This window comes from Lepus europaeus, chromosome 1, assembly GCF_033115175.1.
Source record: "Lepus europaeus isolate LE1 chromosome 1, mLepTim1.pri, whole genome shotgun sequence".
Classification (NCBI taxonomy): domain Eukaryota; kingdom Metazoa; phylum Chordata; class Mammalia; order Lagomorpha; family Leporidae; genus Lepus; species Lepus europaeus.
The window spans coordinates 115,620,043-115,641,033 of record NC_084827.1 but is presented as its reverse complement, the minus strand read 5'-3'; the positions used below and the strand labels follow the sequence as shown (position 1 = coordinate 115,641,033).

The 20,991-nt window shown below is 48.7% G+C and overlaps 1 protein-coding gene across 1 annotated transcript in view; it reads right to left on the bottom strand.

Moving 5' to 3' along the window:
- Window positions 1-7,932, bottom strand: part of RAPGEF4 (Rap guanine nucleotide exchange factor 4) — a 328,711-nt gene extending 320,779 nt beyond the window's left edge. The window contains exon 1 of the mRNA XM_062187806.1: window positions 7,826-7,932. Within this exon, the coding sequence (XP_062043790.1) occupies window positions 7,826-7,890 (65 nt within the window). The 5' untranslated portion in view covers window positions 7,891-7,932. The remainder of the gene's footprint in view (window positions 1-7,825) is intronic.
- Window positions 7,933-20,991: the final 13,059 nt, after the last annotated feature.

Here is a 20,991-nt window from a genome sequence, read left to right as displayed (position 1 = left end):
TCCATATCCTCACAGAAAACAGGTGGACCACCACTGGGGGTCTATATTTTTGTCTGAAGGCCAAATGTGAATGTAATTGTTCTCACTAATGCCACAGCTATATTACTTTTTAATCTAAAAAAATAGTAGAGAACACCCTCCGGGCATTTATTGGAAAATATTAATGCAAAGTCATTTTTTAAGGTTTATTTATTTGAAAGGCAGAGAGAAAGGGAAAGCTGGGAGACAGAGAGGGAAAGAGATCTTCCATCTGCTGGTTCACTCCCCAACAGCCAGGGCTGGGCCAGGCAGAAGCCAGGAACTCCATCCAGGTCTCCCGCAGGAGTGGCTGGGACTTAAGTACATGATCCATCTTCTGCTACCTTCCCAGGTGCATTAGCAGGAAGCTGGATCAGAAGAGGAGCAATCAGGACCTGAACCAACACTGGGATATACGATGCAGGTATGGGGTCTGGGGGTGGGGGGGGCTTTCAACCCACAGCACTGCAATGCCAGCCCCAAAATCAACTTCAGCCAAGCACCATCTTGTTAGGTTATAGAACATTCTGATGAAAAATTACAGAAAGTCTAAACAAAAAGTCATTTCTAGAAATAGGGATTTTTTTTTTTCTGTAAGTCAAAAAGTCTGAAGGTAGGCAACTACTGATCTAGGTTCAGCAATTGATCAAAATCTGGACTGGGGTCTCTGTACATCCCTTAGGTCAGCCCTCTGGGATTACAAGATGGCCACCACCAGCCCAGGCCTCAGGTAGTAATTCCAGACAGAAAGTGCGCTCACAGGGAGGCAACAGCGCTGCGGCATAGGGGGTTAAGCTGCCACCTGCAGTGTTGTCATTCCATATGGCCACCGGTTCAATATCCAGCCACTCCAGTTTCTGATCCAGGTCCCTGCTAATGTGCCTAGGGAATCACTGGAAGATGGTCAAAAGTCCTTGGGTCCCTGCACCCATGTGGGAGACCTGGATGAAGCTCTTGGCTTTGGACCAGCCCAGCGCCAGCTGACTTGTGGCCATTTAGGGAGTGAACCAGTGGGTGGAAGACCTGTGTGTGTGTGTGTGTGTGTGTGTCTCCCTCTCTCTCTATAATTCTGACTTTCAAATAAATAAGTCTTTTTTAAAAAGAAGAAAGCAAACAGAGAGGAAGCAGGTGTTGCGCATCAGTAAAGCCCAAGCTTTGCAGGAAGCCCCAGTCTCGTTGGCCAGAACTGTGCCACGTGGACAGCCGGCCTCAAGGGAGGCTAGGAAAAAAGGCATTTTGTTTTTCCAGTCTCTGGAGCCAAGGTAGGTGGAGGAAAACAGCATCTGCCACAAAATATGAATGGGATATTCAAGTGGACATACCCTACAGAGAGACAAAACCATATCTGGTCTAGGAAGCTACCCAAGAACATAGATTCTAATCCACAAAGGAGAGGAGTGCACATGCCAAGAAAGGACACACGTGGAGAGGCCCAGGAGCAGGGGTGGCGCTGCTCTTCTTTCCCCGCAGAGAAAGCGAGCAGGAGCACACGCACGCAGCTGAGTCAACATGATGGGGACAGATCCTTCCCCTTCAGCTGTCTAGCTGGGTTCTGCTCCGTCACCCTCCACCCTCTCTCCCTTTCCCCAGTCCCTCAGCACCCCTGAGGGATCTCTCTTCTCCCCTCCCTCACCTGTGAATTGAAAGTAGCAGAGGAAGCACCCACGTTTCACTGCCACGGCTTAGATGCACGAAGATGGATTACACGTGATTGAAGACCCAGCGGCTGCAGGGGAACTGAGGCAGTGGTCCAGGAGGGTCAGCGGCCACCACGCAAAGGTGATGGAGTCCTATATACTCATGGCAACTTCAAGCTGCCAGTGTCCTCCTCACTGCAAGAGCCAGAAACCCCTTGGGAGAACCCCGACTAAGACAAGAAGCTGAACGTGCTTTGCTGAGCACTGCTTTGCCTCTACCAGGCTCTCAGCCCTGTTCAGAACACCTGGCAGCAAAGGCTCAGATGCCCGGGACCAGCTGCCCTTCTCACAGGTCCCTGGGTCCTAGGGCACAGCATCCAACATGTGCCCCCAGCCTGAGGGCTGTAGGTCTGGCTAAATGCTCCTTTCCTAAAATACTTGAACAAGTTAACTGTGCAGCACAGAACTTAACCTTGATTATGTAATAGGCTGTGCTGTCTTCCAATTGCTCCACATATGCATGTCATGTGCATCTATGGATTTGGGGCCACAACGAGATGTCTCCCAAAAAGATGCAAATAGTTATGAAGCACTAAATTTAAAAATAACATATCACTAACATCAGAGAGCATTTGACATCATGTGACTCATGATGGAACTGTACAACACTTCCACAAAATATTCTCACCAACACAGTACGATCTGAATCTGATCAAACTGTGGCCTCAAATACCAATTTACAGAAAAGACAGGGGCTGGCACTGTGGTGTAGCGGATAAAGCCACCGTCTGCAGCCTCAGCATCCCATATGGGCGCCAGTTCGAGTCTTGGCTGTTCAACTTCCCATCCAGCTCCCCGCTATGGCCTGGGAAAGCAGCAGAAGATGGCCCAAGTCTTTGGGCCCCTGAAGACTCAGAAGAAGCTCCTGGCTCCTGGCTTCAGATCAGCGCATCTCTGGCCATTGCAGCCATTTGGGGAGTGAACCAGCAGAAGGAAGACCTCTCTCCCTCTCCCCGCCCCTCCCTCTCCCTCTCCCCTCCCCCTTTCCCTCTCCGTAACTGCCTTTCAAATAAATAAATAAATCTTTTTTAAAAATCCACATTCTCCAGGAAACAAAAGGAGCAACAGAAGCAGCTGCTGACTGCCCGTCTGGGCCCTCTCCCAGGCAGAGGGGGCCAGCACAAGGAGCCCCCTAAGAGGCTGCAGAGGCCGCTCCACCCTAAGGAGATGGTAACACATGGCCATCTCGCCCTGGTCCTACTAGTCCTTGCTCCAGTCAAGGAAGTCCACTGCAGCGAGAGATGAAATGATGAGTGATACACAGTACCCAGAGATGTGAAAAGAGAAGTCAACAGGCAATCACGATGAGGCTGACCCGTGCTTGCTGGACAAGGTGCACTATGGGAGCAGGAAGAGGCGAGGGCCCGGCTGTGCTGGAGTCTTCCCCGAAATACCTTCTCATTAGGATTCAGCGCCCCGGCTCCGGGCCTCTAGGAAGAGATTGTGCTCTGCTTCTGCCAGAGCATCCTGACCTCCTGGCAGCTCCGCTTTGCGTAAAATATCTGAAATGGACTCCTGGTAACGTGTGGATTTCCCATCTAGCCTGCCCAGAGAAAGCATCCATTAGCCGGAGGATGTGAGTGTCCACTTCTCGGAGGCTGCAGATCCCACTGTCAAATTAATAAACTGTCTTGCTGGATTTCACGGTCTCTGAGAGCCTGGTGCCTGCGTGTCCAACCCTGATGGCTGCATTCATTCTCGATGTGCTGACAACCCAGGATTCCCAGCCCTGAGCCCTGGAGGTTTAGCAACGTCTTGTCATCCTGTGGGGCCTCCCCAGGGCCGCCTCCTGCTCCGTGAGCTGCTTTGATCTTCGTTCCTCAAGGGTGGGACCACAGCTGATGCATCTCTGATCCCTGACTCATCTTCTCTCACCATGTGTGCTACAAAGCCTTTGGGTTTTTAACAAACTTGCTCCTTGGTTTCTCGCACTCTCATTCAACCACATCAAAATGGCTATTTTAATTTCTATTGGGGTGGGGGTAAGTCAGACGCATAGAAATTGCCCAAAAGGCATTTTAAAAATGAAACATGAATACTTAAAAAAAAAAATCCGAGGCTTCTTTGAAGGCTCACAAGCTTCTTGGCATACGCTCCTCCGTGTGAACTTCACCTCCTGCGTGGGCCCAGGACAGCCAGTGGTCCTCAGAGAAACCCCAAACTGAGGACCTCCCTCTAAGTTGCACTTCTCATTAAAGAAAAAGAAACCACACATTGCCAGCTCCTCCCCAAACACAGCCAATTTTCCTTCACCTCCAGTGGTTCCACCGTCAATCACTCAGCTGGGTTCCTCCATGCAGAGCAAGGGATGGCAAACTTGGTCTGTAAAGGCCCACAGAGCAAGCATATTGTGCTCTGTGGGCCACACGGTCCCTGTGGCCACATCAAAATGGCTCTCAAGTGCGGAAGCAGCCTCAGACACCATGCAACCAGATGAGCCTGGCTGTATTCCAATGATAGACATTCAATTTCTTATAAATATCATCGTCATAAAATCAGATTCTTCTTTTGATATATTTCCAATGCAGAATGTAAAAATCACTGTTCACTCAGGAGACAGGCAGCTGCCAGATCTGGCCCACGGGCTACAGTTTGCCAAGCCCTGTTCCATCACGATGAACACTGGCAAGAATCACCTAAACATTTTTGAGTGTGTGGTCCCTCCCCATTAATAACACACCCTTAGCAACCATGAGACATCGCTTCTCGGCCTTTTGGCTAAGATCAAGTGTAGCAACCATGAGAACCATGACCTACAAAAGGCTGTCAAGGTCACAGCTGGCGGATTTAAAGCCTTATGGGCCAAGGATTGTCACCGAATTTAAACAACGGTTGGCACACTTCTCTAAAACTGTGGGAACGAGATGATGCATCGCTAGATACTATCCCTGCGAAGAGTCATCTGATCCATGAGAGAGGGGGGAGCCTGTTTGGCTTTGACGGCATGGCGTTGGAGAGTTTCTTAACATCCGTTCACCCACCTGAGTGTTCCATGTCTTTCCAGTTTTAAGATGAGTCTTCGTAGCCCCTCATCTCTTTGGTACCGTGATGGCCCAGGACTGTGGGTGCTGCCTTGCTTTTCTGCTTCAACTCAACACCCACTGCACACTTCACTCCTGTAGACCTTGACTTTCAGCACTTCTCTTTATTTCCAGTCCCTGGGCTCCCCTTTGTCTAGCCATCCACAATAGTTGTCATTTGAATGGTGCGTGTATGTGAACAGTACTGCCCAGTCCGTCATGCTACATTCCCACTTGGTTGGGAGGTCCCAGAATCATAGCCCCAAACAGGACACGGGGATTTGCTATATCTCTCCTTTGTGTGCGTGTGCTTGGAAATGTCTCTACTGAAAAGTTTTATAAAAATAGAGCATACGTTCCTGTATTCTTGATTCCATCACAAGAGGACCTGGTGCTGAGAAGAGATTAGCGTGTACCACATCTTTGTGTCTTTGCTGAAATCGCTCCCTCCAACTGGCATGCTCTGTCTAAAATGTTCCTCGCCCTCTCAGATCCAGGCAGGAACCCGTAGAAGCATCCCTGGCAGCCCTCAGGGCTCTCTCCCTCTGCATTCCCAAGCACTTTATGCATCTCATTAGAGCACTTGCCCTGGCTGTCCCACCACCAATCCTCCACCTTGCCAACCAATAAACAACTCGCATGTTCCAGTTACAACCCCAGTGCCCAGCAGAGAACCCAGAGTAAGGTGTCAAGATGGCATTTCTCAGAAATACTAAGGGCAGTGTCCTCACTAAGGAAGTTCACAGAGCTTCACCAACCACTTCCATGAGCACTCTCACTCAACGTTTCCCCTCTCAAGAAAGAAACAGAGGTGACCCTAGTGGTTGACTTGCCCATGTCAGTAGTTCAGTTCCCAGTTCTGGCTCCAACTTCCTGCTAATGCACCCTGTGGCTGATGGTTCCAGTGACTGGGCTCCTACCACCCAGCAGGGAGATCTGTCTTCGGCCCAGCCCCTTGGCAGGCCATTGAGTGAGACCAGAGATAAGAGCTTGTTCTTCTTTCTCTCCCTAATTAATTAATTTAACTCAACAAGAGACAATCTTAGTAAAAATTATAACTTTAGAACACATGTCCCAGGCTCTCTAACAATAAGCTGGCCACTCCTGAACTCATAGGAATTCCAGCACCAATCCTGCAGAACAAGCAAGGTTCCCCTAAGACCACAAAAGAAAATGCCTGCGTGGCATCTCACCATCTCCAAAGTACTCTTCCACTTCTTTTTTGTCTTCCATTTGTCCACTCACCCCAGGGAGGCAAGCTTCATAGTCTGATCCCCATTTTTGACACCCAAGGAAGTAAAAGTGACATGTTCAAGATGGGACTAGCTGAGAGTCTAGGCCTAAAACCCTTGGCATGTCCATCTGTCCACTCACCTGCCCTCCACCGAAGGTGGGCTGAGTGCTTGTGAATAGTTTTTTTTCCTAATACACTCTATAAATGGTGGCGTTAGGTTGGGGCACCGTGTTTTAGAAAACCCATTCCAAACAAAATCATTTCAATAGATAGAGACTGTGACCAAAGTCATATATGATGCCCTTCTTGTGTTAGTATTGCTCTATGACTTTGCTGAAAGTGCTCATTGACTAACGGGTTTTCAGCAAATTACTGGTAGTTCAAAGAAATGGCATGGCCTGCATTCCTACAAATAGTGAAGTTACGTATTATCTAAAATTTTCACTCATGAGGAAGCATTACTGCCGATAGGTTAAGCACAAGATCCTGATTTCCTCTTTTTTTTTATAATCATTTTTCCTAAGCTATTAAATTGAGACTACTTATTACATTAGCAGGCTCTCCAGTTAAATATGCTCGTAGTTCCTCTACATAATTGTGTATGATTTAACCATCACTTCAATCCTTTTACTATTTCTTACATGCAACTTCTAATATTAGCACATATCATTTTAGACATAAATACGGCACTGCTTGCCAAAAAAATCTTGCTACTGTGTGCTAATTGAAAGTCAAGTTTATTTCTCAGATATATTAAGTCATGCAAATGAGCTACATTTAGACTCTCTCAAAATTAATATTTTTTCAACAAAGGCCTATCAGAGGAGAGTATGCACAGCATGTCTCACTTCAGATTTTCAAGTTCCATCTGAGTAGGAGTCTGCTGATTGAAAATTTTTCAATATGGCAGAGCACAAAGTATTTCCCGCAAATGCAAATAGAGGTGTCATACAGATAGCTACAAGCCTGAATCACTGCCCTTCGGCGGCGCCCAACCCCCAAATTCAGAGGCTGCCCACTCTGCAAATCTCTTGCTCAGTTCTCCAAAGTTCAGATGCATCGCCTTCTAATCGGGGTGCCCACTGTGTTACGGTTACTGCTAAACCCGCTATCTGGGCAAACAGGCAATCAGGCTCCCAGACTGCAATCCACGGATCCGCACGACGACCTCCTCAGAGGGCGGCCGTTGGGAGTGACGCACTCCGTGGCTTTCCTGTTGTAAGAGGAAGGGTCTTTTCCCGAGCAGGGACTAAGAGGAAAGCTGCCTCCCGCGTGACCTTCCCGAAGCAGACCTTGGGTGAGGGACTGCGGGGGCAGAGAGCTGTGAATTTCAGCAAGGGACTTGACAGCTCTGCTGGGTCCCTCACACTTTGCTTGCAGGAACAACAACAAAAAAGAATGTTACTCTGCACCTGCCTGTCCCTCCACCCTGCCTTAAAACTTAAATCACACTCGCCCCTGCGGATCTGAGCCACTGGAGAGGAGCCAGCATCTACCTCTTCTGTCCCGATGCCAAGAGAAAATCAACCCCCCAAGCGAGCTGAGCAGAGTCGTGGTTGGGAGGGGATCGGTGAGGCTGGGACCCCCCCCCCCCCCCACACACACACCGCACTGCGCTGCGGTGTCCCACCACGTGTAATAACCTCACGTAGGTACACCCCACCAGAGCTCGGGGTCTGTGTCCTCCTGCCTCGGGGACCCCGGGCCGCAGCCCCTCCCCCGCTCGGGGACCCTGGCCACCCACAGCCCCGCCACGCTGTGCCCAGGTCCTGGGCTGCGGCTCCCTGCATCGCGCCCGCAGCGGTCCGGGGTAGGGGCAGCGCCGGAGCCCGGGCCCCCACAGGGCACCCTGGTACCTCTTGTCCAGGCAGGCAATCCACTCGGCCGAAGAGGAAGAATGGGCAGCGTGCGCAGCGACCATGTTGGGCAGCAGCGGCGCGCGGTGTCCCCGGCTGCGGCGACCTCCCGCGCTCGCTCTGCCTCCGCCTTCGCTTCCTCCCCGCCCGCCTGGCGACAGAGCGCGGCTGCCCGGCCCGCCCTCCCAGCGGGCTCCCCGGCCTGCGGGTGGGTGGGGAGGGGATCCGAGGGGAGGGCCCAGGCACCCGCCGAGCGCTGCACTGCGGCGCCCGGGGTGGGGAGCCTGCGTCCCGCCTGCCCGCTGGAGAGAAGGGTGACCTCGGGAGGCCGGCCACCTGCGGCAGGTGCCTGCCTTGTCCCTGGGAGACCCGGGCCCCACCCGCACCTCGGGGCCTTCAGAAGCCGGGCAGGAGGGCGGGCACGGCGGGAGTGTAAGTAGGGGGCGGGGTGGGGGGGTGTCTTCGGTGTCTATATGTTTTTCATACTGCAAATGCCACTAAAATGGCTGCTGCCTCTCTGTTTCCTTAGAAACCCGCTCCTCTTCCCCAGCAGCTGTCAAACCTGCTACTGGGGTCTTGTTCACCTGCGCTTGCACCCCCAGCCCGTACAAAGAGATGGAGGGGAGGGTTCTGTATGCCCTCGATGGGGACACCCCCTATGCCTCTGCGTGTAGAATTTGGAGGACAGTTCCCCTAGAGCGCGAGGAAGGCCGGGATAGGACGGGGAGCAGGTCAGACAGGTGGAGACCCCAAAGAGGAAAGACCCAGGAGGCCTAGGCAGAGGGAGCTCAGGGGCTGGTGGTGGCTGTGGGGTGCCTGGAACCTCACCTTGTTCGGGCTCCCCCTTGGGGATTAGGAGTGGGCTGGCAGAACTGAGGCTTCCAGGTTGGGGTCCAGGTTCCCAGGCACACTGGTGACCTTGGCAGGTGGTCCCAGGTGTGGCTCTTCCCCCAGGGCTAGAGTGTTGAAAGGACAGTCACCATGGCTAGTGTCCTGTGGTGTTCCCAACAAGTGTCCCACTTACAAGTCCTTCAGTTATACTCTGCCCGCAGTCAAGTTACACACCCAGGGTTATTTAGGAATCTGGGGACAAATTCCATCGTTTGGACAGCTGCCGAGCACTGCTTTGACATCTGGGGGCAGGTGTGGGGCTAGACAGTGGGGGAGCCTTGCTTTCTTCCCCTGGCTTTTTCTCTCCCGCCCAGCCCTGCTCAGGGGAGGCTCAATGAGAGCAGAGAGAAGGAAACAGTAGTTGCTTTCTGAGATGCTTTTATCCTAACAGAGGACTGGGAAACTAAAGTCCCCCACCCCACCACAAGAGGGAGCCATCTCTCCTCCACTCCGTGGCTAGGATCTCCTTTCAACCTGTCAGTGTTCCCTAAGCAACACCTCCTTGATCCGTGACCTTCTACCATGTTGACATTTAAAATACTATATCACATAAAGTTTCCAAAGGTGGGTATGCTGTGGCTTTTGTACCATATGGGTATAAAGAAGGAAATGTATCTCGTATATGTCAGCTTTTTTCCATAAAGACATCGGAGCTATGGAGAATATCAGGGTCACCAAACGTCTCCTCAAGATGGCTTTCCTCAGAGAACACTCCAAGAGGAAAGGGAATGCGAACACCAGCCATGACCCGGAGGCTCAGAGCCACCACGGGCTGGCCCACGATGGCTGCCAACTACTGCTGACTGAACCTCTGTGGTTAGAGCCACACAGTGTCCTTTACGTGGGTCACCTCATTAAACCTTAAGAGCATCCCATGACGTAGGCCAGTGCTCCACAAGGAGCAATGATCTCTGGAAATGTAGGGGCCGGAGCTGTGGCTGAGCAGGTAAAGCTGCTGCCTGCAGTGCCAGCATCCCATATGCACACTGGTTCATGTCCCGGCTGCTCCATTTCCGATCCAGCTCCTTGCTAATGGCCTGGGAAAAGCAGTAGAAGATGGCCCAAGTCCTTGGGCTCCTGCACCCGCGTGGGAGACCTGGAAGAAGCTCCTGGCTCCTGGCTTCAGCCCAGCCATGCGGCCATCTGGGGAGTGAATGAACAGATGGACGCGAGCTCTCTTTGTCTCTCTCTCTTTCTTTCTCTTCTCTCCATAACTCTTTCAAATAAGTAAATAAATCTTTTAAAAAAGGAAAAGTAATGAAACAGAGAAGAATATTCATCAATACTTTCAGAGAGACTATTGACTGGATTCAGAGAAGATACTGAGAAACTGCTTCCATGGGCATGGGACAGCTCCTCTCCCCTGAGAAGCATACTGAGCATTTTAAGGGGCTCGGGTCCCATGAGCCTTGTTTCGCTGTATGGAGACCTAACCTGTCCACTGGAGTTGAAGAATAATGGAAAGACTATCCTATGGGGGAGCATGTCCATGCCTCCTTAGGCCCTGGAGATGGATACTAGTAACCCGAGCTACAGCCACCCTGTGACCCTGTGAGGCCACAGTCACTCCCCAAATGGCCATAATAGCCAGGGCTGGGCCAGGCTGAAGCCAGCACCCCGCATGCATGCGCAAGTCTCTTATTTGAGATGGTGTATTTATAAAGAGGGTTCTTCTAAAAGTTCATGGAAAAACAAATACAAGTTTATTTGGGTACAAAAGCAGAGCTGAAATCCATGCATAGTTTTTTTTTGACAATATACATTTTCCATGAAGTTTTTCAAAATTTTTTAAATTTAGGAGTGAGCATTTGGTGCAGGGCTTAAGATCCGACTATATCCTGTTTGGGAGTGCCTGGGTTTTTTGGAGAGCCTGCCTCTGCTCCCCATCCCAGCTTCCTGCTAATGCACACCCTGGGAGGTAGCCATGATGGCTTAAGGACCTGAGTCCATGCCACACACCTGGAAGATCTGGACTGAGTCCCTGGCTCCCAGGCACTTGGGGTATGACCCAGCAGACAGGAAGGCTCTGTCTCTGCCTCTCAAAATAAATAAAAATACCCTTTCATGCAATCAGTACATTCAGCAAAAAATGTTGTAATTGTTAAAACAAACTATTCAAGAGGCAGAGAGAAAGTGGCAGACAGAAAACACTCCCAGCCTCTGGTTCATTCCCCAAATGCCTGTAAGGGCCAAGACCAGGAACACAATCCAGATCTCTCACATTCGTGGCAAGAATCCAATCCCTTCAGCCATCACGGCTGCCTCCTAGGATTTGCACTGGTGGGAGCTGCAGGTAAGATTCAGTGCAAACCCAGGCACTCTGATGTGGGCGCAGGCATATTAACCACTAGGCTTAAATGCCCACTCCATCTGTGAACTTTTTTAAAAAGTTAATTAATTTTAAAGGCAGGATAACAGAGGAAGATCTCCTCAAACACCTGCAACAGCCAAGGTTGGGCATGCCAAAGCCAGGATCCTGGAATTCCATCTGGGTCTCCCACATTAGCTGAGAACTGGAACTGACATCCCAGTTGGGGATGCCAGTGTCACTAGTGGTGGCCAACCCCATCAATGCACTTCTTGAAGTCTGCTCATAGGAATGGATTTCAAAGGTTTTTCTCCAAAAAATATTCATTCAGCTCCATCTTCCACCTCATAAACCCCACACTTCCTCCCATGTATTTTAAGCCATCTCTAGATGACTCGTAAGATACCTGACCTAAATACACAGAGAATCGCATATTGCATTGTTCAGGAAATAATGACGGGGGAAAGTCTGTCCACGCTGAATACAGATGCATTTTTTAAAAAATACTTGTGAGCCATGGTTGATTGAACTGCAGCTATGTCGAGCCGGCTGTACCCACCAGGATGCTGACCCGGCTGCCAGGGCTGGGACCCCTGAGTTGGACGCAGGTCCGTCTGATTTCACAGCCCATGCCACTCTGTGGGAGTATCACTCTGTCAATCATGTGTCAGTGTAAAATGACTGCCCAGGTGATAAAAACAGTTATAAACCAGATTTGTACTACAAGAATGGAGAAAGTCATGAGGACTGAAAATTAAAAAGAAATCCTTGAAGCATTTTATGGATTGTTCTTGTGGTCTGAACAGTGAAGGGAAGGAGATGCTGCCCATCATTGAAATAAACAAGGTGTTTTGTTTGGGTTTTTATGGAAAAGGCCATGAGCCAGAAAATATTTCTTCTTTTCCCTTTCTTTAAAAGAACAAAGTAGGGCCAGCAGTATGCGAAAGCCGGTTAAGCTCCTGTCAAGACGCTGGCATCCCATATCAGAGCCCTGGTTTGCATCCCAGCTGCTCGACTTCAAACCTGGCTCCCTGCTAATGCAACTGGGAAAGCAGAAGAGGATGGCCCAAATCCTTGGGCCTCTGCCACCCATGTGGGAGTTCCAGATGGGGCTCATGGATCCTGGCTGTGGTCTGGCCCAGTCCAGCTGTTGCAGTCATTTGGAGAATGATACGAGTAGATGGAATATCACTCTCACTATCTGTCTCTCCCTTTGTCTGTCCCTGTGCCTCTCAAGTAAATAAATCTTCAAAAAAAAAAATAATAATAAAGTAAGTAAGCCAGACCCCAAAGACCACACACTGAATGATTTCTTTTATATGGAAAGTCCAGAAAAGGCAAATTTAGAGAGACAGAAAGGATATCAGGGACTGCCTGGGGCAGCACAGTAGAGTAGGGAGTGACTGCAAAAGGAACCCAGGGAAATTGTCAGAAACTGAATTGTGGCCATAGATGCGCTCTCTACAGATTTGATTATCATCACTGAATGGTATATAAATGAGCTCACTCTCTGGGGTGCACAGTGTATCTCTATAAAACTGTTAAAAAGTAAGTAATAATAGTAAACCTGTTTGAGGTAGGGGTAAAGAACATGCCTTGATCTTTTGAGGGGAAATAAACATAAGGAGAAAAATTTCCAATCACATTTACCCCACAATTCTGCCTCCTCGATGATTGCTAACATTTTCTTGCATTTAATTCTAAATTTTCTAATTTAAAAATAGAGTCATCATGTACCCATGAACACACACCTATAACTAGCTACATACATACATGGATATACATACCTATGTGGAAATAGACACATGCCTTCATACAGACTCGGAAGCATTCACAGCCTATAGGCTACTTTTTTCCTAGCTAGAATGGAAAAATGCTTTCACATGTTTAAAAAAAAAGATCCTCATTAAAAATTTTTACTGTCTACCAAATATTCTAGCACATAATTTACATAAACTATCTTTTTTTTAAAAAGAGATTTATGTATGTATTTATTTGAAAGATAGAGTGACAGAAAGAGAAGGAGAGAGAGAGAGAGATATCTTACATCTGGTGGTTCACTCTCCAAATGCCTGCAACAGCCAGGGCTGGGTCAGACTGAAGCCAGGAACCTGGAACACCATGCAGGTCTTGCATATGGGTGACAGGAACCCAAGTATTTGGGCCATCTTCTGCTGCCTCCCACACACATTAGCAGAGAGCTGGATCGATAGCAGAGACAGGCCTCAATCCTAGGCACTCCAACAATGGATGCCGGCATCCCAAGTGGCTACTGAACCTACTGTACCACAATGCCCACCCCCCTATAACCTATCTTTTGTTCATTCATCGACAAAAAGGATTTTGCACCTCATCCGTACCCTATAGTCATTGAAGTCCCTCTGTGGAAGCACTAAAGGTCACTGCTGAAGATCTCCAATGAGATGAGAACCAGCGGTTATGAGTGTCACATCTGTTAAGGCCACGTAGCCCCTAATGTCTTAGTTCCATTTTGTTCAACTGAGCAGAGGTTCAAAGTTAGGAAGTTGGAGAAAAGCAGCTAAGTTCACTTGCAGTTCTGTCTTCTACTGAGTGTTCAACCTTAAAGGAATTATTTAGCCAAAGACTGCTTCATCATCTGTAAAGTGAAGAAATTAACAGTGTAACACATGAACCTGATGCTTGTAGGATATTTAGGATAAGTAACATAGGTACCAAGTGCACAGTGAGTGTCCGGTAGCCCTTAGTTATTATTCTGCTTCCAGGATAGATCAATAGTATGTCCTCTATGTTCTTCACAGCCACCCAGCTCGAAACCACTGAGATCGCTTACGCTAAAGGTGCTCTACACATCTGTACAGTCCAAGTGTTCACTTGGATACAAGTGACGGCTTTCCCTGAGAATACAAGGATACAAGGCATGGGTCTCCCTGAGAAACCCGACAGTTTCCCAAGGGCTGTTTTAGGTTTAGTCGCCCAATCATCCCTCCATTCACTCTGCCTACTTCTGCCATTCTTCATAGGAGAGCTATACGCACACACCACCAGGTCATTATCGCAACACATAGAGCAACCGCACAGGAACAGAAGCACAATAAGGCCCTGTGTCTTCCCCAACCTTGATAATTCTATCATAAATTGGTCATATGGGGAGACTCTGATGCACCATGTCACAGGTGCCTCCCTGGAAGCTGAGTTGTAACAACACATTCATCACTCCTGCTGGTGATGCCAGCAATTTCCTGAGGAAGCAGTATCCTGGGGTGAAATCATGGATGCAATTGTAATGCTTTTTCTCAGTGTCCTTTCGAGCTTGCTCAGTGGAGGGCGATTCCACCTGTCACTGGATATAGCTTTCCCTGGTCACCTACCGGTAATAAAAAGCACTAGAGTCTTTCTGGTACAATGTCCAAACCAATAGACCTTTGATCCTTGACTTATGATGGATTCCATCCTAATAGACATCACACAAATTGAAAAGATCACAAGATGCATTTAATATACCCATAATCTAGCAAACACCATTGCCTAGTCTAACCTATCTTTAAAAAAAAAAAAAGATTTTATTTATTTCAGAGGTTGAGTTACAGAGAGAGGGAGAGAGAGAGAGAAAAACGCCTCCCATCCACTGATTCACTCCCCAAATGGCTGCAACGGACAGAGCTGGGCCGAGCTGAAGCCAGGAGCCAGGAGCCAGGAGCCAGGAGCTTCCTCCAGGTCTCCCATGTGGGTGCAAGGGCCCAAAGACCTGGGCCATCTTCTACTGCTTTCCCAGGCCACAGCAGAGAGCTGGAAAGGAAGTGGAGCAGCTGGAACTCAAACCAGTGCCCATAGGGGATGCCGGTGCTGCTGCAGGTGGAGGCTTGGCCTACTACGCCACAGTGCTAGCCCCCTCTAACCTATCTTAAACATGCTCGGAACACTTCTGATAGCCTATAGTTATGGAAAATCATCTAACAGCCTATTTTATAATGAAGTGTTGACTATCTCACGTACACTCACAGATGGCATTTTGAAGATAGCATGGGATATGAAAACATAAAATGCAATACCCAAACCACTAACAGCATAGCACACTGCAGAGTATCATTTGCTGACTTCAGGATGACAGGGCTGACCGGGAGCCCTGCTCTCTGTCCAGCGTCCCTACAGAGTGTTCTATTGCATGGCACCAACCTGAATCAGGTGAAAATTCAGAGGCCAGTTTCTACCAAATACCACCACTTTCACTCCATCATAAGGCTGAAAAACTGGGAGTCCAACCATCGTAAGCTGGGGACCACCTGTATTACTAAATACTTCCATCCTCATTCAGATACGAGAATTCTTTCCTCCTTCCCCATCAAGAGCTGGTCACAGCATGTCTCGGCCTTTAAAAAAGAGGATGTGGTCAGCTTTTCCTTTCCTTGCTTATACCTGCCCCTGTGTAATCACAGTTGGGTTTGATCCTACAAGATTAGAAGAGTAGGAGAGATGAGAAAGGGGGGGCACAAAAGCCCTTCCTTTACCAGGACAGTTATAAGATGCCACCGTGTTTTCCAGGACTAGTAAGTATGTCAGGCTGGCTCTTGCTGTCAGTGATTTTACGTGTCCTTAGGTGGCCTCCCTGTTGGGCCATGAAACATGGGCACCTGCCATTCTTTTGGCTATCTGCCCCCTCCCCCATCCCCAATTCAGGCCTGGATGTCCTGAGTCCCTTCTTTTTTAAAAAATTTATTTATTTATTTATTTTTTATTATTTTTTGACAGGTAGAGTGGACAGTGAGAGAGAGAGACAGAGAGAGAGGTATTCCTTTTGCCGTTGGTTCACCCTCCAATGGCCGTCGCGGCCGGTGCACCACGCTGATCCGAAGGCAGGAGCCAGGTGCCTCTCCTGGTCTCCCATGGGGTGTGGGGCCCAAGCACTTGGGCAATCCTCCACTGCACTCCCGGGCCACAGCAGAGAGCTGGCCTGGAAGAGGGGCAACTGGGACAGAATCCGGCACCCCGACCGGGATCAGAACCCGGTGTGCCGGTGCTGCAGGCGGAGGATTAGCCTATTGAGCTGCGGCGCCGGCCCTGAGTCCCTTCAAAAATGCCTCTCCATGTAGAGTTCCACCATGTCCTGCTGTCTCCTTGGAAAGGATTCAAAGGGGTACCAGGATGGTTCTCACCCATGTCCCACATCCAGTCCATAGAAATACTCCTGACTACTTGCCCCAGTAAAGTCAGAGAGCAGTACCTGTTCTCCACGTAACCAGTCCCTCTGTCTGGATCGTTGGATTCTCAGGGTTGAAGTCAGACAACAATCCTGCAGGTCCCAACTATAGCTAACTGCTGTGGGTAGCTCAGTGAAGCCCTCCCTTTCCTACCCTTGGTGGTGGTAATCTTAGCTTAAGTCTCACTGCTGCATTCCTCAGGCCTTTCCAGAGGTCCAAAGCCCAGAGGACACACTGGATATATATCTGTAGGTACATCTATGTATCTCTTTGGGTGCAGATCTGTAATGGAGATTTTGAGGAACCAGCTCACACGATGGACAATGAGAGGTCCCATGATATGCTACCTGCAAGACGGAGACCCAAGGCACACGGTGGCAGAGTTCGGGCCGAGTCTGAAGGCCTGAGAACCAAGGTAGTTGTGGGACCAACCCAAGTCTGAGGGCGGAGAGGGGTGTCTCAGTCAAGCAGTGCGGCCAGAGGAAAGGGGCAGATTCCTCTTTCTTCTACCCAGGCCCTCGATGAACTGGATGATGCCCAGCCTCATTGAGGAGGACAATTTCTTGAGTCGACCGATTCAAATGCCAACCTCATCCAAAAAACCCTCCCAGACACAGCCAGGAGCAAGGTCTATCTAATTTGGACACCCCGTGGCCCACTCACATGGACATGTGAGATGAGCCATTTGCAACTCCTCACAAATTCCCCCCTCAGTTGCCACATCTAGACCTTCTATTTCCTCCTTGGGTGGAGGGGTTTGGACTCATGAACCTAGCCATTTTGAGTGAAAGTCCAGGTGGGACCATGTCACCTTGGAATTTCATATTAATCCCATTTCAGTGCCTTGGGTGAAACCTACACTGTTACCTAGGCTACTGAAAATGGAATCAATACAACCCCCGTCTCAACACCACCAACCATGATTCCTACTCAGCCAACACCTTTGCCTTTTTAGGCAGGGCTACCCAGGCAGCTGAAGAAATCTCACATTCATTAGCAAAGTGCAACCCTGTGGTCCCTCAAGCTAAAGAAGAAATAGGTAATTAAAAATATCTGATCTGGGAGTCCCAATGTGTGGATTTAAATAAAAAGGTGTGTGGTTTTAATTTGAAAATTTGTCCATTTGAGGGGGGTATACTTACATTAACATCTTAAAACAATAGTAAAGGGCCCTAGGAACGTAGCTAAAACTTTGCTGAGTAATACAAATGTTATAATTTTACTGATGAGGCAAAGTTACCAGTGAGTTATGTTTAGAACCTCAGTACAAACAGCACTAAATTAGGTGTTGTTATACTTCTTTGTGAGTTTAAGAAATAGTCTTCATTTTTTTTTTATTCAAATCATTATGGCATGTAAAAGTCAAATTAGAAAGGAATTAGCTATTTAGTTTTTGTTGTTTTTTAGTTTTTCTTGGCTCTTCTAATTCATTCCCCAAATACCTGCAACAGCCAGGATGGAAGCCCTGATTCAGAACTCAGTCCAGGCCCCCCAATTTGGGGGGCAGGGGCCCAACTACTCAAGCCATCATCCACTGCCTCCCAGGGTCCACATATTAGTAGGAAACTCAAATCAGAGCTGTGGCTGGGACTGAAACCCAGCATCTTAATCACTAGGACCATCACCCACCCCTCTATTTAGTTTTAATTGCACTTTATATATGTAAAACTTTAGGGTATGGGATTAAAACAAAGAACTAAAGGTCACAAGAGAAAGAAAAAATAGGTTTAGACTTCTCAAGAGACTGCCTCCCCATCTCCAGATTCATAAAGGATGGATATAAAACCCAGCTCTTTTACTGTGAAGACAATACGTGTGGTTATAACACTTTGTTTAACAGAATGGTAAATGAAAACATACCATCAATAGTTAAGATGAACTCAAAAACATCAGCGTTAGAGTCTGTGATGTGTTAACAGAAGTCCTAGGAGAGAAAGACATTGTGCCCTGGAAGTAAAACTGCATGCCAGGGAAGCAAACTGACCTCTCCAAGGAAAACTGTCGTCACTGGGGGCTGCAATGCACCACCTGGCCTCCTCCCCAGAAGGGACAATCCTTCAGGACCCACAATGCTGAAAGGCATTGCTCTGGCCCAAGCCAGGTTCAACCCTGTGCCAGGGCCAAAGCCGTCGTCACCAAAACAAAGCCTGCCCTGCCTGGCCGAGGGTTCCGCAGGCTGCTCCATCACACAGAACTGGCAGGACTGCCGTGATGAATGATTTGAGACGAGGAGAGCATCACAAGGCTGTAGCTTTAGTCTTAGGCCTATTGTAGCAAAATACTAAACTTCAATCGTCTTTCAGTACCATGTGCGAGACACAAGGCATACTATTCAACTCAGAAAATCTCCACTATGCAATAATACACATTTCCACATTAATAGAGAAAATTACCATAAAAACAATTTCGAGTCAAATAGCATCACCAAGTATTTGTTGCAGTGTCCTTTTCATCTGTAATCCAATATGGATTCCCACGTTTCAAAAATAGATTACTTTATAGAGTGGATTCCACGGAGAAAATAAGCACAGGGAAGAAAGAATGTGACTTAAAATCTTAATGATTATATTGAGCCAAGAACATGCGGAATTTGGAGGGAAAACAACTGAGAATTGTCGTTTCAAGATAGAAGCATAAAAATCTTGACTGCTTAATAAAATAATGGGTCTGATCGCTTTCGCTCGGGGACACCAATTTTCACTGTAAAGTGTGGTGGTGCTACAGCTACCGAAGAAGAGGGGTCTGTTGTCCTTTTGGGGATCAGAAGGGCTAGCTTGCTGCAGAGGCAAACAGAGACTCACGGAGCTATCAAGGTGGGAAAGGGGATTCTGTATTTGCAATGACTCCATAGGGAACAATGCCCTCTCTTCTGGGCAAAGCAGTCCACGCCCCTTCAGCTCTGCAAGTCCAGCTGAAGAGAGCAACCCTCCTGTGTCAGCTCCCTCTCAGTCTGGTCACTCTGAAACCCCAGGGCCAGGATGCTGACAGCCCCTCACAATGCATGTGCTACAAGGGAGCCTTCCTAGGCTTTGACCTGCTTAGGACAGGCCTGTCTGTACCTAAGATGACCCCCTGCCACTTTCTTTGCTGCAAGAGAGGATCTTTTTCATTTCCTCCTAACCACTAATTCATCAAGGCATTCAATCCAATGAATCATCGCTGAGCAACTATAATGTGCCAGGCATGGTGACAAGAGTAGACAAATGTCCTACTTGCACAGAAAGTTGTGCAAATGAGATGGGAACAAGTACTCAGATAAGTAGCATGGCCCATGGGTGTAAGTGCTATGACGAACAATTAGCAATAAGGGGATACAGAGATGGGAAGGGGGCTTCTGTTTGGTATGAGGGATTCAGAGAAAGTCTGTCTCATAAGTTAATGTGTGGGTTGCACCTGGGTCCTGTCTACACACCACCTATCCCTCCCGGGGTCACTCGCTCCCCCTTCGCTGGCCCAGTGGCCGATGGATTCCATGAAGGTTTCCCTCATTCCACTGCCAGAGATGGAACAGCCAGGGGCCTAGAATATCTGGCCCTTCTCACCTCTTCCAAACTCAGAATAAATAGCCAACTGCAGGGCCCATTTCCCCAGCAACTGCCCGTGAGGCCAAATGATGCACCAGGAAACTCAGCACACCTAATTGCCCCTGAATGAACCTTGATCAGCGAGACACAACAGAGTGGAGAGTGGTTTCCCATATTTCCTGTCTGTGATCAAGTCTGTGTGCTTCCCGAGTGCCAGGGGTTGAATTGTGTTGCCCTAAAACATACATTGACGTTCTATCCCCCATCCCTGGGAATGTGACTTTATTTGCAAATGGGGTCTGTGCAGATGTCATCAAGTTAACATGCAGTGACTGGGTGAGCCCTAATGCAATCCTTTGTCCTTATTAGAAAAATACAAGACCCGTAGGAAAATAATGACGATGTGACAATAGAAGCCGCTATTGGAGTGAAGACACCTCTACCAACCAATGTGCCCAAGAATTGCCGCAAACACTGGAAGCTAGAAGAGACCGGTTTCAGAGGGACTGTGGCCCAGCCACACCTTGATCTTGGACTTCTTGCCTCCAGAACCGAGACATTATAACTCCCTGCTGTTTGCAGGGCCCCAGTCTGTGGTACTTTATGACAGCAGCCCCAGGAAGCTAACACATGCAGTGCCCAGCTGTGCGGGATTGTACTCCCAGACAAAGCACTAATACTTCATCCTTGCTTGGGTGTGTTTTCTAGAGAATCAGCACAATGACAACCGGAGTCCTGAATACCATGATATCTGAGGGGACATTTGAGTACCGAAAGCACTGACAGAGGCAATAGTTCATGCAAAGCCCTGAGGTGGCCACCTGCTAGGTGTGTTAGGGAACAGGAAGGAAGCAGGGGTGGAGAGGACGGGAGGCTGGGATTGAATCAGGGGGAAAGATTAGGAGATGAAATTAGACTGGTGGCCAGCACCATGGCTCACTAGACTAATCCTCCGCCTGCGGCACCAGCACCCCAGGTTCTAGTCTCGGTTGGGGCGCCGGATTCTGTCCCGGTTGCTCCTCTTCCAGTCCAGCTCTCTGCTGTGGCCAGGGAGTGCAGTGGAGGATGGCCCAAGTGCTTGGGCCCTGCACCCACATGGGAGACCAGGAGAAGCACCTGGCTCCTGGCAGTGCGCCGGCCGCAGCGGCCATTAGGTGGTGAACCAACGGAAAAGGAAGACCTTTCTCTTTCTCTCTCTCTCACTGTCCACTCTGCCTGTCAAAAAAAAAAAAAAAAAAAAAAGAAAAGAAAAGAAATTAGACTGGT